The sequence below is a fragment of the Medicago truncatula genome, chromosome 2 (genome assembly GCF_003473485.1).
Source record: "Medicago truncatula cultivar Jemalong A17 chromosome 2, MtrunA17r5.0-ANR, whole genome shotgun sequence".
Lineage (NCBI taxonomy): Eukaryota > Viridiplantae > Streptophyta > Magnoliopsida > Fabales > Fabaceae > Medicago > Medicago truncatula.
In genome coordinates, this window is record NC_053043.1 from 45,741,372 (window position 1) to 45,758,186 (window position 16,815).

General features: G+C 32.0%; 1 protein-coding gene across 4 annotated transcripts; it reads left to right on the forward strand.

Annotated features, from left to right (window-relative positions):
- Window positions 1–9,010: 9,010 nt before the first annotated feature.
- On the forward strand, window positions 9,011–13,148 carry LOC11417561 (AP2-like ethylene-responsive transcription factor TOE3). Of its 4 annotated transcripts, none has more exons than XM_003597089.4 (10): window positions 9,011–9,679; window positions 9,911–9,936; window positions 10,047–10,077; window positions 10,179–10,266; window positions 10,489–10,634; window positions 10,925–10,969; window positions 11,083–11,186; window positions 11,325–11,452; window positions 11,796–11,909; window positions 12,664–13,148. In XM_003597089.4, the coding sequence occupies exons 1-10, from the start codon at window positions 9,225–9,227 to the stop codon at window positions 12,931–12,933; spliced, it is 1,407 nt and encodes a 468-aa protein (XP_003597137.2). In that variant the 5' UTR covers window positions 9,011–9,224; the 3' UTR covers window positions 12,934–13,148. The 4 variants fall into 4 exon arrangements, with proteins under 4 accessions (XP_003597137.2, XP_013465270.1, XP_013465269.1 ...); XM_013609816.3 differs by having other exon boundaries at window positions 12,667–13,148; XM_013609815.3 differs by lacking the exon at window positions 10,925–10,969 and having other exon boundaries at window positions 9,013–9,679.
- Window positions 13,149–16,815: the final 3,667 nt, after the last annotated feature.

The window sequence follows — 16,815 nt, forward strand, 5'->3', positions numbered from 1 at the left end:
ATACTAATATTATTAGTTTAAGTCTACTATAAGCCTTGTTAATTTTCTACCGACATCAAAAGCCGTATCATTCCACACCTGAAAGAATTTATCAACCAATATTTGTTAGTTTGCTGTTCTTACACGTTTTTTTATTTGCAGTATAAATTAAAATTGCAAAAATTCAAGATAAAACTCTACTTTCACATTGACCAATGTCCATTAAAGATGTTTAAACTTCAATTTAGTCATCCTTTCTCCAGTTCCTATTATAAGAACAATTTTAATATTGTAAGTTCCACATAGAATAAATATAAAGTTTGAATTGAGTTTATAAATCGTAGGTTTCATATAGAATAAATAAAGTTTGGAATGAGTTTATAAAGAGCGATGTGTCTTATTTTATAAGTTTTTTTAAAAAAAAATGAGTATATCCAATATAAAAATCTAATACAACATCATATCACATCCAAGACCTGTTAGCTTACATGCCATTTGGTCATTGCTATTGACATACTTAGTCACGCTCCATATGCTCGGTTTTGGGTGTGAGTGGTGTATTAAGGGGTCAATATTGGATGAGATGATTAGGTCTAAGCATGTGTTTATAAATAAGGGTTGTCTCCACCTTGCAAGTAAGTTCGTAAGGATGAATTAGACAAAACTCAAATTGAATTCGAGTGGTTAATGAACTTTGATTAAGGACAGGTCATTTGAAAGAATCCAAATATGAATCTTGGTTGGAATAATTAAGTGGTTAATGAACTTTAATTAAGGACGGGTCGTATGAAAGAACCTAAATATGAATCTTGGCTGGAATAATTCGTCGTTTAAAAGAACACAATACAAATCCGTACTAAAATAATTCTTAATGAGATATTACTTGCCTCTTAATCAAACTCCATGTTATAACAACCATTTTCTCTAGTAGTAAATGGTTTAAGTAAATAAAGTATTTATGGTTGAATAATATATTTAAATTCAAATATGTAAGAAGATTAATTTGTTTATCTTCTTAATAAATATTGTTTTGTTATGTTTCTGTAAGCTTAACTCAATTGGTAAAAACATTGCATAATATATGTTGGGGTCGGGGTTCGAACTCCAGACACTCCACTTCTCCACATTTAAAATGTGTGATCTCCAGCCACTAGACTACTTAACAAAAAAAAAATTGTTTTGTTACTTAGGCCCCGTTTGGATTAGCTTATTTTGAGCTTATGTGGACTTATCTACTCCCATAAGCCTTTTTAAAGGTGTTTGGGTAAATAAATAAATATAGCTTATCATAGTTTCATAAGCTGCTTATGTCATATTTTAATAAGCCTAAATTTTCAGCTTACCCTCCGGCTTAACAACGAGCTTATCAATTTATGTAACCTCCTTCGATTCTCTCTAGATTCACTTTTTCAAAACATATATTTTAATTATAATGTTAGTTATCTTTGGTGGTGCATTAGTAACAAAATTGCTAGTTAATTATATTACTAAAGTAACACATGTAACTAAGATTTATTTTTTTTTTGAAGGAAGATTTTTATTATTTTTTTGTTACGTAACAAAACTAAACTGAATAAAAAAAATAAACTTAACTTGTCCCTTTTTGGTAAAAAATGTACACTAATATCTATATATATGGTAAGTTTATTTACACCTCTAATGTTAATTTTGTCTTATATAAATATTAATATTTTTTTTAAGGACGAATATTGATTATACTATATATATATATATAATTATAATTAATATATTATAATATTTTTTTTTACATCTTGATAATTGTGGTTCGATTCTTTGATTTTTTTGTTAAAATAAAAATATTTAAAATTTTGATAATTGTTTATGTAATGTCACATCCAAACATTTCAATTTATGTAAGTACTTTTTAGTGTACATATCCAAACATAAATAGCTTATCAAGTATAAGAACTTATGATATAAGCTCTAATGCTATAAGCATCTATATAAGCTGTTTATCTAAACATGGCCTTATTCCCACTACTCAAGTGTACATTGAACACATGAAATTTTATTTGAGGCATGTTTGAATGATAGACGAAGTAGACAAATTCAAGATTGCAAAAACCTCACTATGTAGCATTACAAACTAGACTGACTCATAGTAGTTGATCATTCTCATCGTTCATCCAAACAAACAATTCATTTGTCATTGTTGTAGTATGAAAAGGAAAAAACCACCAATCATTTTATCATTTGCTTCTATGCCGTTGACAACTTTTTGGGTACAACATAAACATACAACGTTTTCATAACTCACATGGTAGTTATGTGAAACCTAGATCGATAAGAACAATAATATACCAATTTTGACCTTAAAACTAGAAAGTGGAGTACTAGTGATAGGAGTTAGTGGGTAAGGAATGTGTGTAGAAGATGAGAACACGTATCTATTCATAATTGGTTGAGAGAATAATGGAAAAAGACACATATTTTGTTTTTCTCTAAACCGGCCATAGCAGGTGTGAATGTCAAATCATATCATAATGGTGTAGTTGGGTCTAAATCTAGTAATAGTCAAGTTACCCGATTTAGAAAGCAATGTTCACCAAAAAGATTTTTAAGGTTGGAGAATTACCCTAAGAAGAAATACTTAATTATGTGACTAACAAAAGATTATAGGATTATTTAGTATTTACCATGGATTATTCTCTCACGTGGGTCCATCTGTCTTATTCTTGCCACTATTTTTATGGTCACTGGCAAAGGGCAAAGTGCCAAGTTGCTGTTTGTTAGGTGTCCCTTTTATGTGTTTGGCTATATATTACGTTACGTCCTTATTCTTTGAGAGGAAAGTTCATGAAACAAAAGTGGGGACAATTATGGACCTACACACATCTTTCAACATTATTTTGTTTTAATGATTAGATAAGACACCTAACCTCAACAAAAAAAATTAAATGATTAGATAAGACACCTTATATTACTTTAGTTTATATCGTATCATATGATAGGTCTTGCCTGACCTTGATATTTTTCTAATGGTTGAACCGGTAATACCAAATTAATTGATTATCGATCTCATTAGTAATAAAACTTATATGATAAAGGATGATAAAGATGTGATTATTCATTTTTCAACTCATAATGTGTGAGCTTGGCTAATATCTATACTTTTGGTATAAAATTAACATTTTTTTTCAAGTAGTTTAATGATTATAATTTTTTTTTTAAATTAAAAAGTTGAGGTGTTTGAGGTTTGAACTTCGACATCGACACATGTATATATTATTATATAATATATGTATCAATTAAATTAAATTCACAGAGACAATCTAATATTAATTAATTATTTATGATTAAACCTAACCTAAGCATATTTGTTAAGGCTAATTTTAAGGTCTTACGTCTCATTATATATAAACTTGGAGGGACATGCATAAACCAAACTAATATAATAAAACAAAATAGAAAATAGAGTGAATAATAATTCTAGTCTCACCCTTTCAAAAAATAATAATAATAATTCTACTCTCTCAAAATATATCAGATACAATTTGATCCCTCAGGATAAAAAATAAAAATAGAGTAATTCATGATACTTTAGCCTTATTTGAACGTCCATAATTTTTTTTTTCCGCCATATTGCCCACATGTTGAATGATTGATTGAATTAAGGACAATATAGTCTTTGATGATAATTGAAAAGAGACAATATAGTCATCATTATATCTAAATCCCTAAATTGCAGCTTCCTCAAAACACACAAACCTCCATTAAAATATATTTAATCCAGCTATTACGTGGATTCTATATTATCTAGAAGTACTTACACATGAATAAAAAATAAGCGGACCATAAGCTATTAGAATTTTTTAGATGACAGAATCAATCATCATAAACATAATATTTATGGACCTATAAGATATGAAATTGTTATGCATGACAATTAAAACTCTAGTAGAAAGTCAACAGATTTGATATTATTGGCTTCCATATAGCCTAACAAAATTGACAGTTGAGATTAAAATTCATCTTGGGTATAACTTCCTCCCATCAAGTGAGTATTTCTCTGAAATGCAAAACTTGATCAAACCAAAATCAACAACTTTGGAATTGAAATTTCATGAAGCTTTTAATATCTTAAGGTCCTTTTTTTTTTTCATTAAACGAATATCTATCAAATGATCCACTTTCCATGTATTCATGAACAAGTGTTATTAAGCTTCTTTCAAAGCAAAATTCGGATTAGCCTCACAAGATTGAACCGGTGGAAGTGCTTCAACGGAGGTTCATGTCATGTGTTCAAGGAAGAAGATGTGATTTAGACATTTAAATATGAAGCTTAGTTCACCACATTGGTGAAGGAAGTTAACCTCTTGCCGCATCCAAACTTTATTGATTTGTTCTTTTTTATTAATTTATACATAAAATGATATGTATTTTTACGATGTGTTTGATCAATAGCAATTATATCTTGGACAAAGAGGAAAGGAAATTTATTAAGACTCGTATTATCACAGGTTTCTTATTCTTTTTTGGTTAGAGTTCTTCCTTATAATATTTAACTCCCAATATAAATTGATTGTTGAATTTTCTCTCTCTATTTAGTAATTTTCCTATACTTATTTCATTTGTAGGCTCCTTTTTTTTTTTTGGGGGGTACAATGTTTAATGTTATGCTCCACTATTTCATTTCTGTAAAGAATCCCCAACCACGTGATATTTCATCCTTGATTTTGGGGACCACTCCTATATAAAGATAGTAAATACTAGATAACAAATAGTGTGTTCCCTTACAAAAAAGATAACAAAATTGGGTATTTGGATGGTGGGAAGATAGATTTTGGGTTAAATAGTATGCCCAACGAGTACAGTTTGATTTGACTGAGAGATCATCGAACAAGATACGCGGGCCACTAGCAACATTACTAAAGCCATCATTAGGTCATGTCACACAAAAGTAAACCATAATAATCTAAAGAGATGTTTTTTACTCAAAGATAACAATAATCTAAAGAGAAAGATGTTTTTTCTACTCAACATTTCCTTCATGCTTAATTGCATTTGTTGTTTTCTTTTTTAATTAATCTTGCCTAATTGTATATAACACATTCTTCCATAATTGTCTAGGTTTAAGAGTTGTGTTGTTTAATTAGTATAGAGTTAAGATATGTTGACATCAAATATCAAACTTATCATACTTACATCTTTAATAACCCTTTATATAAAGGGAAGGTAAAATTGATCTAATCCAATTGTTGAATCATCTTATATTATGTTGATTATCTTGTATACAAATTTTAAACTAATTTAAACATTTGTTGGTATATGTTGTAGTAATTGTTAACATAAGATGATTTGATAAAAATAACATATAATTTTAAAATTTTATCAGTCTTATAGGCTTGGTTTAGTTAAGGAAAATTTTAATTCAACAATCGGATTGATTTAATTTGTTTTCTACAAAAATATTATTCAAGATGTAAGTATGAAAATTTTGACACACAGTGGCAAGAAATCTTGATTGCCAATAGGGATGACAAAGCGGGTTCGTATGCTCCGCTTAAGCCCGTAAATAATGAGCCAAGTCAATTTAAATGATCGAGCCTAAACTTCCACCCCTACCTTGCTTAGTGGTAGGCTGGCAAGGCCCGTCAAAAAAATTAATACATATTTTTGATAATTTTGTTGTTATAAAAGAGTATGTTGTTGTTATTTCAAAAAATAAAATAAAATTGGGAAGAAAATAAATGTGATAAAAAACAAGCTTACGATTCACCGAAAAGAAGAAGAAAAAAAAGCTTATGACATAAATCTGGGTTATGATGGGTTATTAGGCCGCTTCACTTTAAATTTTGTCTCACCCATTGAACAAAATAAAAAAGGGTTTTAGTAATAAGTGTCCATATGATAGACACTCTTTAAGCATTTCAAAATAATTAATTATTTTTTAAAAAAGTTAAATATTTCAACATTCAATATATTGAATACACGCATTTTCAGAAATACCTACCACTTATAGTCTTAAAGAGTACCATGAAGGCACTAGTTAATATTTCTCAATAAAAACAATAGCAAGTTGGAGGGCCGCAAAAAATAAAGAAAGCAAATTCAAAACTTCGGCTTAATCCACAAAAAATAGCGGGTGAAACAAGCCGGACCAGTGGGTGGGACTCGTTTTGCCATCCATATTGATTAGTCTAGACAATCATGTACACTTGATGTACACACTTAGGGTGTGTTTGGTTTAAAAGAGAAGTTGTGAAGAGAGAAGTATGTAGGAGAGAGTATAGGAAGAGAGAAATAGGTGAGAAATAGAGTAGAATTGACATATTGTTTGCTACAAGAGAGAAAGGAGAGAAATAAAGAAGAAAGGAGTCTGTTAAATTTATGAAAAGACCAAAATATCCTTGCCCTAAGAGCTTTAATATACAATTTTATTATATTTGAATTAGTTTCTTATATAAATTGATATAATTTTTTACACTAATTTAATTAAGAAATTAAGTTTTTTTTACAAAGAAATTAAATAATGGTAGTTGTATGTATATTACCGACACCACTAGGGACAATTTTGGAAAAGAGGAAAAAGTTAAGCTGTTTACTCCATTTCTTTGCACTCCAGGAGAGAAATAAAACAGGCATGGGTCCCACACGATTTGGTCTCTCTCTCCAATCTCTCTTCTAAACCAAACAGGAGAACAGGTTTCTTTCTATCTAACTTCTCTCTTCCCTCTTTCTCTCTTTCTTATTTAATCTCTACCAAACACAGTGTTAGTGATAAGAGCTTTGTTTTGTAAACTCAAGTATTGAGTTCAAATCTCCTTAAAATCATTATTTTTTAAGGAGTTTTTTTTTAAACAAAAACAAAACGATATTCATTCATTCAACTCGATGAAGTACATCATTCAACAATACTAAAAACGTAAAGAATGAATTTGCGAACAAACTCACATCATCCAAGTTAATCGCATATAACGACATAATGCCTATAAAAAATATAGGCTTAATTACACCACGGGTCCTTTATGTTTGACATTTGTAACAGATAGGTCCTTTAAGTTTGTTTTGTAAGAGATAGGTCCTTTAACTTTGTAACAGTATACAACTAAGTCCTTCCGTTAACTCAGCGTCAAAAAAACGCTGACGTGGCTATGAAGTCTGTGATGTGGCATGCAAAAGGCAAAAACATGTTATTAATTGGAAAATGTTATGATTATTTTTGAAGATTGCTGATGTAACTTGCATGTTGTTGGCTTTAACTTGTGTTATTGCAACAATAAGCTTGATATTTAATCAAGTAAAGTGAATAATCCTTGTAACATGTTGTTTTTTTTAGTTTAATTTAAGCGTGCAATCATGTTAGACGATGAAACATTGTTGAGTGTAACATTAATGTAATGTGTTAAGTGTTTTGTTTAAGAAAATAAATGTTTTGTTAACGGAAGGACTTAGTTGCACAGTGTTACAAAGTTAAAGGACCTATCTGTTACAAAACAAACTTAAAGGACCTATCTGTTACAAACGTCAAACTTAAAGTTAAGCCAAAAATATATGATAAAATAAAAGTGACTGAAATACTCGTGCCTCCGGATCTGCAACGTTGATGCCCAAATTTTGGATTGAATAATTGATCTTTCAATATGAATTAAATGAATACCGCAACAAGACGGGAAATCAAACAATGACGCACAAGATGACGAACAAACTACCACAACATTCAGATGATGAAATCACGAAGAAAAAAAACCTAGATCTATGTGAAAATCATTTATTTAAATTGAAATAGAGAGAAAAAGATGAAGATAAGTGATTTCAGGTCAAAAATTGATCCAAAGCCACTCCTCAACGAAGAAGTTAAAAGAAAAAATCTAAAGAGAAAAAACTATGGCCGACTTGTTGAAGAAAAAAAACCCTTATAATTAACTTATTTATTAGTCCCCTTAAAAAAAATGATCTACTGTCATTTTTCGTTTTCATGAATTGTGCGATCGAAAACCACAAATTCTTACTTCAAATAAAATCGATTCTATAAACAAAATTAATTTTACTTTTTTTTGTCAAACTGCCTAATAACTATAATTCGACTCTTAAGGTAAATATATTATCAAATGTCTCTAGCAATTGAGTTAAAATCATGAAAACAATCAATTATGCTTTATCACATTCAAACATATCAAAATTAATTATACTCCTCTAAAATATTTTTATTCTTTTAAGGAAAATACATCTCTAAAATCAATTTTGACCCTTCCAAACTTATGATCAAAATTCTCTATAAAAAAAAAAACTTAAGATCAAACATACACTAGATAAACATTATATATATATATATATATATATATATATATATATATATCCACATAAATGATAAAAGACATATTTAAACATTATTTTTAACTTTTTCTCAATAAAAAACATTATTTTTAACTTATACAATTCAATGTAACATTTATGATATTTATAATATAAAATTTCATCTTCCCCACTCCCACCATTTATTTTTGGCTTAATTGCACTTTTGGACCCCTATCTTTTCAAAAGTTGCGGTTATGGACCCCTAACTAATTTTAATACAAAACAACTCTTTATGTTTTGATTCTTTGTCAGTTTTGGACCCCCAATCCATTGTTGACTCGGTCAACGCTGACGTGTCACCCTAAGTGAGGCGCCACGTGTCAATTTTTTTATTTTTTTTTGCCTTGGGGGTCCAAAACTGCCAAAGAATCAAAACATATAGGGCTGTTTTGTATTTAAATTAGTTATGGGTCCATAACCGCAACTTTTGAAAAAAGAGAGGGCCAAAAGGCTTTTATTTTTTGATAGAGGGTTACCATATCATCATATCTTTTTCTTTTCTTCAATAGATCCGTATCATCTCTTCTCCACCATATACCAAAAATCCCTTATTAATTTCTTGTGTAATAATTTAAAAAAACTTTTATTGCTTCCCCATAACAAGAAACTCAGTTCTGGACGGTTGTTTTAGTTACTCACCGGTAACCGATTCAACCGGTTCTATCCATGAGAGAGAAAATCTTTATATATATTCATTCTTCTCTTTCATATTATTCCGTTATTTTCCATCTTCATCTCTCTCACTCTCTCCGGTCACCGGCTAATTTTCCGGCGAACTCAAAAAAACTTGAGAACTTACAAATTCTGTTTCTTTAGTTCTTTTCAACCGCGCTTTCGATCGAAGAGAATCTCCGGCGATGTTGAAGTAGTATTAGTTTGGTTAAACAAGATTAGAGTAATAATTAATTACTTGAAGATTAAGCATCATGTTAGATCTTAATCTGAATGAAGATTACGAAGACTCGATCATGCTGGTGGAAAAACTTCCAGAAGCTTCATCAGGAACTTCGAATTCATCCATAGTGAATGCAGAGGCTTCAAGTAACATCACCGGTGATGAAGACTCGTGTTCAACACGCGCTGGTGGTGTTTTCACTTTCAACTTCGGTATCCTGAAGGTGGAAGGAGGGAACGATGATGTTGTTGTTCCGACAAAGGAGTTTTTTCCGGTGAGTGCCGGAACTTCAACGATGATGATTCCGGCAAGGAAGAGCGCGATGGATCTTACAATGGATCGTCGTCTTGGCGGTGAAAATGGAGTTGTTGAAGTTCAGCAGAAGCCTCAGGCGAAGAAGAGTAGGAGAGGTCCAAGGTCGAGGAGTTCGCAGTACAGAGGAGTCACGTTTTATCGGAGAACTGGAAGATGGGAATCACATATCTGGTTCGTGCACTTCGTGTTCATTTTACTATTTTAGCCTTTCTCGTATTTTTTTACTCGCACCGGATCATATAAAATGTCTCTGCATTTTATCATCTTAGTTGTACTTACTCTTATGGTGGAAAGTGGTTATAATTTTTGTGAGAATTTTGAATTTGGATAGTTGAATAATATCTAACTTGTTTTATTTGGTGGTTGTGTTTTGTATTTTTTAATTTTTTTTTTTTTATGTAGGGATTGTGGGAAGCAAGTTTATTTAGGTAATGAATTTGTATTTTGATTAATTTCATTTCATTTATGTTGAAGTATTTATTATATGCTTCTTTGCTATTTTTGGAAAGTTTTATGAAATTTGTATTTGGGCTTGTAGGTGGATTTGACACGGCTCATGCTGCTGCTAGGTAAAATTTCTGCACAAATTTAATAATTTGCTTTCATTGACTTTAAGATATTAAGATAGTGATTTGATTATAGATCATTGACTTGGAATTTTTTAATACAGAGCCTATGATCGAGCTGCTATAAAGTTTAGGGGACTTGATGCTGACATTAATTTCAATCTAGTTGAGTATGAGGAAGATATGAATCAGGTTTGTAAACCTTTTGATTAGCAGATGAGTGTATACATGAGGATTTATCGAAATCAAGGTGAACCACTGTGATTTTGTAAAAACTACTTAGCGTGGCCTTTGCAAATTCACGGGGACTCATTGTGATTTCGGCAAATCCATAGTGACATCAAATATGCACACATAGATGGATTGTATGATTGATTTTTCATAGTTTTAATTATTATTAATGATGATGAACAGATGAAGAATCTTTCAAAGGAGGAATTCGTGCACATTCTCCGTCGCCACAGTAACGGTTTCTCAAGGGGGAGTTCAAAATACAGAGGAGTAACACTTCACAAATGTGGTCGTTGGGAAGCTAGAATGGGACAACTCCTTGGCAAAAAGTGAGGACCTACTTTTATTTAATCTGAAATCAATTAAACTGAAATAGTAGTTTGGTTTAATTTGTTGTATTATAGGATTTTATATGTGATATGCTCTGAGTACCAATTCAAGTTCCTGTTGGCCTATAAAAGGAAATGAAATTGATTTCACTTTCAGCTTATTCTCAAATGGGCTCTATAATCTTTAGGCTTTTTCCATGTTTGGAGAAACATGTGTAAGATGCCTGTTTCAAAGAAACAATTGGCAAAGGTGTTTTTGTTGTTATAGATATTGCAATGATTTCATGCAGGTATATATATCTTGGGCTATTCGACAGCGAAGTAGAAGCTGCAAGGTCCTTGTGATACATAAATTATGTTCTTACATAATGTCTTGAATTTATTACACTTAAATTATCAAAGCTCATTAGGATTCTAACCAATACGTTTCTCTCTTTCCGGAAATCAGGGCTTATGACAAAGCAGCTCTAAAATGCAATGGAAGAGAGGCTGTGACTAACTTCGAGCCAAGTACATATGAAAATGAGATGAAACCGGGAGCTATTAATGAAGGTAGTACTTCATACCAAAGTATTTTCTGACATATTTGACCGAGACCAGATACTTTAATTCATTAAACAAAGTACAAACTACTCCTATTAATTAATATTTGCTCAATATATAAAGGGATTTATGTTTGTTTAAACACAGGTGGCAGTCACAATCTTGACCTTAATTTGGGCATGGCGACTCCAGGACATGAACCCAAAGAAAACAAAGGATATTGTCAATTTCAGACCGTCCCTTCTTACAACATGCATCCTGGAAGGAATTTAAAGGTATATAATTGAATTTTACTACTTCCAAATTTAATATATTCGTAAAATGTACATGTATTAGTCTAAATTTAAGTCCAGAGTAATACATCATAATTTCCTATGTTATTTTTCACCCCATTTGCACTCAAGCTAGTTCCATAACATAACACTCTTTGTAGGACACTATAACTATAGAGCAGAATTTTTTGTGTGGGTTCAGTGTAATTTTGGCTTTTGTGGGTTCACCTCATAGCTAATTACCCCTAGCTTTCCTTTGAAAGCTGTTAATCTTTGTGAAACTTTTGGCTCAGATTCTTCATAAATTGTCACGTTTGGTAATAACGTGGGTTCACTTTATTTGCAGATGGAGACTAATGTTAATTCAGTTATTGGTGACCCGTCTTTGAAAAAGCTGGTTGTAACTGAACAGCGTCCTCCCATGTGGAATGCCACGTTTTCTAGTTTCTTTCCCAATCAGGTAAGAATTCACTGCTTATTATCTCTCTCTACCTCTGATAAATCTGTTCACTACCTATTATGTAGTTTTGACCTTTGACTAAAGTAAATTGCTTTTCTTTGCCCAGCGTTTCATAAACCTTCGTCCTTTAATACTTGACATATTTGACCATTTCATACAGATTAAGAAAAAAATGTAAAAATGAAAGAAAGAGAATGATATTTTTACTGAATTGCCCTTGTTATTATTTTGAAACCTTCACTTTTATTATTTTGAAACCTTCACTTTTAAGTAATGATTACTTTTTTGTTCCACTACAAACTTTTACATGAGGACCACAAAAAGTATTTATAAGGGGTAAATTTGTCAAATTCTATTTAGAAATCTGAGAATGTCAAATATTGTGGGACAAATATTTTTTTAAAATAGCTAAGTATTGAGGGACGGAGGTAGCAGTACAAGTGTGTGTTTTCTTTGAACAATAGTATATTTGAATGTAAAAAGCATGTTTAGAGTTCTAACTAGAAATTAAAATCAGTCCATATACCATCCAAACGTGTCAATATCAATTTTATGCATTTGAAATCACTTTTGGCTTTTTATCTGAAAAACAAACACACACTTCAAAATTATTTTCTTCTCAGTGTTGGCATTAGAACAAGGTGGGAAGTTTGACTTTTGACATTAAACAATTAAATTCTTAGGGATGTACAATGTGCATTAATTTTATTTTTTGACTTTGCATTAATTAATATATATTTGTTGAAATATTTAGCAGGAAAGGGCAGAGAGAATTGGCATTGATCCTTCAAAAGGACACCCCAACTGGGGGTGGCAAGGGCATAATCAAGGCACTGTTTCCCCAGTACCACAATTCTCTTCTGCAGCATCATCAGGATTCTCCATTTCAGCTACCTTTCCACCAAATGCAATCTTTCAAACACAACCAATCAACTCAATTCCCCAGTCACTCTGTTTCACTCCTGGTAGCAATGCATCATCTCAATACTATTACCAGGTTAAGTCCTCACAGGCACCACCATAGCCTATATTCTGTATTTGTAATAATAATACAAGATATATGAATGGCATGACGCAACAAGCATTTGCGTTAAAACTCAATTGTATAATTCAGTTAGGATTTGATGTCTACTGAGATATGACATTTTAATTGCTTATCTTGGTTAAACCATTAATTACGCACATTGTGTATCAACCTTGAAAATATTGAGATTTGATCATATTTTTTTCGTGTTTTGATATTTTTTTTTTTTTGCGTCAATTACCCGACAACTCTGCTTGTTAAGATCAATAGTAGACACTGTTGCAACAGCCTTGTAAACATTGGTTTAACACGACCCAATTAGTCATTTCACACCTATTAAAGAAAATGGTCGTGTTTACGAGTGTCTCGGGGCTTTAAATAGTTTCGCAGACACTCGTTAACATTTTCCAGTAGAAAAATGTATAAATAAATGAGAGAATGTTATTTTCATTAAAGTGTCTTTTATTATGTATTGGTATAATCATGGTGGAATATGTCGTGATGAAATTGATATTAATTACAGGGAAAAGTTAACAAGTGTTCTCGGTGCCCTAGTTAAGGACTTTAATTGACAATTTTTTATAAAATTTTGTGCAATCAACGTTTTGGAAATCAAAAGTCTTAATATTTTTAAAAAATAATTACTTAATTTAGAATGTTTAAAGAGTGTTCCGTAAGCACTAATTAACAAGACACTTAATCATAAAGTATAATTGAAAAACAATTAATTAATAGTGAAGAAAGTAAATGGTCATTAATTTTGTGACAATATTTTTTAACAAATGCATCACAAAAAAGTTCGTTTACCTAAACATTTCGGCTGTAACTTCTAATTATCAGTTTACATATAGCATTGGTAAAATCAATAAACAATAAATTGGTTTAAGTGGTAAGAAATTTAAACTTCTTGAATAAGTTTTTTTTTTTAACAACAAACTATAATATGGTAAATATGAATTTTGAAACAGACTCTAAAGTTGTAGTAGACAGTATTTACAAAGGGGATGGTGTCTCTGATTTTATGGCCATAATTCATGATTGTAGACACTTGTTGATGACTGATTTAGCGAACTCAGATGTGAAGTTCATCAAGAGACAGGCCAATAGTGTTGCCCATAGTTTAGCTAAGGAAGCACTATATTATGCTAGTTTCGAGTAGCATCTTAATATTCTACATTGTATAACTTCTTTGATTAATAAAGAAAAGCTATAAGCTTGTTTCCCTCAAAAACGGCAAACTATAATATATTTGGGGGAGGCTTCAGTGCCATTGTGGCGGGAAAGGCACATGTCTTTCCACCAGTAAAAAGCCGCCGCGTGGCACTTCTTTGTTTAAAAAAAATAATAAAAAAAGGGAACAATAAAATAAAAGAAAGAAGTGAAAAGGGAAACGCAAAAACACGTATCACAGAAGTTGAAAAGGGAAAAACCGTACACTTCTCCTTTGTTTTAAATGGTTATACACTTGATTATACTCTTATTAGAGATATACATTTTGTTTTTTTTAATGTCTGGTCCTCTTTTAATTACTTGTCAGGTTCCTTTTTTGATCAAACATGACATCTTCAAATGTTGATTGGAAGCCAAGACTTGGAATGGAATTTGACAATAGGGATAAGGCTTGTCAATTTTATCTTGCTTATAGTTTACGTGTGGGCTTTGGAGTTAGAATACGTAATGAAAACAAGAAGAAAGTCGGTAGTATATCGTCAGTTAGGTTAGTTTGTTGTAAGGAAGGGCTACGGAATAAAGAGAGAGAAAATGCATATCAAGGAAAAATTCATAGAGCCGAGACTAGAATGAATTGCAAAGCAAGAGTTTCAATTTCACTTTCACTAAAAAATGGAAAGTTGGTCATCCATGACTTTGTAGAAGAATATAATCATGATCTAATAATAGAAGAGACAACACACATGCTTCGGTCACGTAGAAAGATAACTGAAGTACAAGCATATGAAATTGATCTGGCCGGTGACTCTGGATTAAGGCAGAAGGCTACATTTCAGCTTATGACTACACAAGCAGGGCATAGAGCGAATGTTGGATTTACGCAGGTGGATGTAAAAAACTACATCACTGCAAAAAGACAAAGAAGTATGGTGTACGGGTGATGTTGGATGTCTTTCAAAATATTTTCAACAATAGTCGTTGGAGAATACATCCTTCTTTCATGCATATCAGATGGATACAGAAGAACAAATTACAAATGTGATTAGGTGTGATGCAAATATGATTTTGGATTACGTGTATTTTGGTGATGTTGTTTCATTGGACACCACATATTGTACCAATCATGCCAATAGACCACTTGCTCTATTTTCTGGTTTTAACCATTATAGAGGTACAATCATTTTTGGTGCCGCACTAATGTTTGACGAGATAAGTGAGTCATTTAGATGGTTGTTAGATACATTCTTACAAGCACACAACAACAAAAAACCAAAGACTATTGTCATACCCCAAATTTTGACCTAAGGTCCCACTGACACACGTCTCCGAACTCGGATCAGACTCACATTTTCAGCGAAAATTCGGCAGGGAGGTATTTTGAAATACCTCATAAAGTTCCGAATCGGGCCCTCTTCTCTCAGTCTTTAAATTATTTCCATCTTTTATTTTAATCTAATCCTAATTTTATTTCTTTTAATAACTCAATATTTCTTTTAATTCAAATTACCTTTTTTTGAGATAAATCCAAAAGTCAAATCTACATTTAATTTATTCTTATTTTTTCTCATTTATTATTTTATTCATTTGTTAATATCCATAAAAAAGTCCAAAATCCAAAAGTGTCCAGGTTCAGAATAACAGCATCACGCGTATGCTATTCCAATCCAAAATCAGTTCACGCCTCATCTGAAGCAAATCCAGTAAAACAAACGCGTCTCCATCTTTCATCCAAATCCGATTCCATCCCAATCACCTAAATTCTGCGGATTTTTAACAAACCCTAGCCTCAGCCCAGCACTATAAATATAGAGCCTGCACAACACAAGAAAAACAACAGAAGGGGAGGAAGCACACGACATCGCATAACAGAACACGGGACAACCACACACGGCAGAGCACACACGGCAGAGCACACACGAAGAAACACACACGGAGCCGGACACACACACACTACATCGCAAAGCCAGCACCATAACAGAACCGGATTCACAAGATAAAAAAAGGTAGTACTTTCTTTTACCTTTAGATCTAGGTCCCTGTGTGTATGTTCTCAAAAATCTAGGTTTAAGAACCGAAGAAAGAAAAGGGAGTAGGAGAAGATAAGTGAAAAAATGCAAAAAAATTAAAATTAGGGTTCCGGCGTGGTGGCGCCGCCGCACTGGCCGGCCAACCACCGCCGGAACCCCTCACCTTGCCGTCGGAGAAGAAGAGGGAAAAGAGAGGACAGAGAGCTAGAGAGAGAAGGAGACGGAAGAGAGAGAAGGAGGGAAAGGAAATGAGAGAATTTAGGGTTTACAACCCTTATATATCCTTCAAACCGGTTCTACCCATTTGGTTCGACCCGTGACCCACGACCCGATTCGGTTCCTTAAGCCCAATTCTTTTTTTTTTTGCTTCCTGCAATACCCCTGTTTACTACTGCACCCCCACCGTGTGTTTGGACCATTTTTACTTTTATTTTTTATTCTTTTTCGTATTTATTTATTTTTTAGCATTCTAATTTTTATTGCAGACCTTAGAATGTAAATAGGCTTTTTATGTAATAGTCATAGATTTTATATTTCTAACTTAGGGTAGCCGCGCTTTTTATTCTTATGCTCCGTTAGTTCTATCTTATTCCGAATATAACAAAAATCACAAAAACGTTTTCATAAACAAACCTTGATCCAAATCAAGTGATCGTCTTTATTTTATTTCTTTCATAAATCAAAA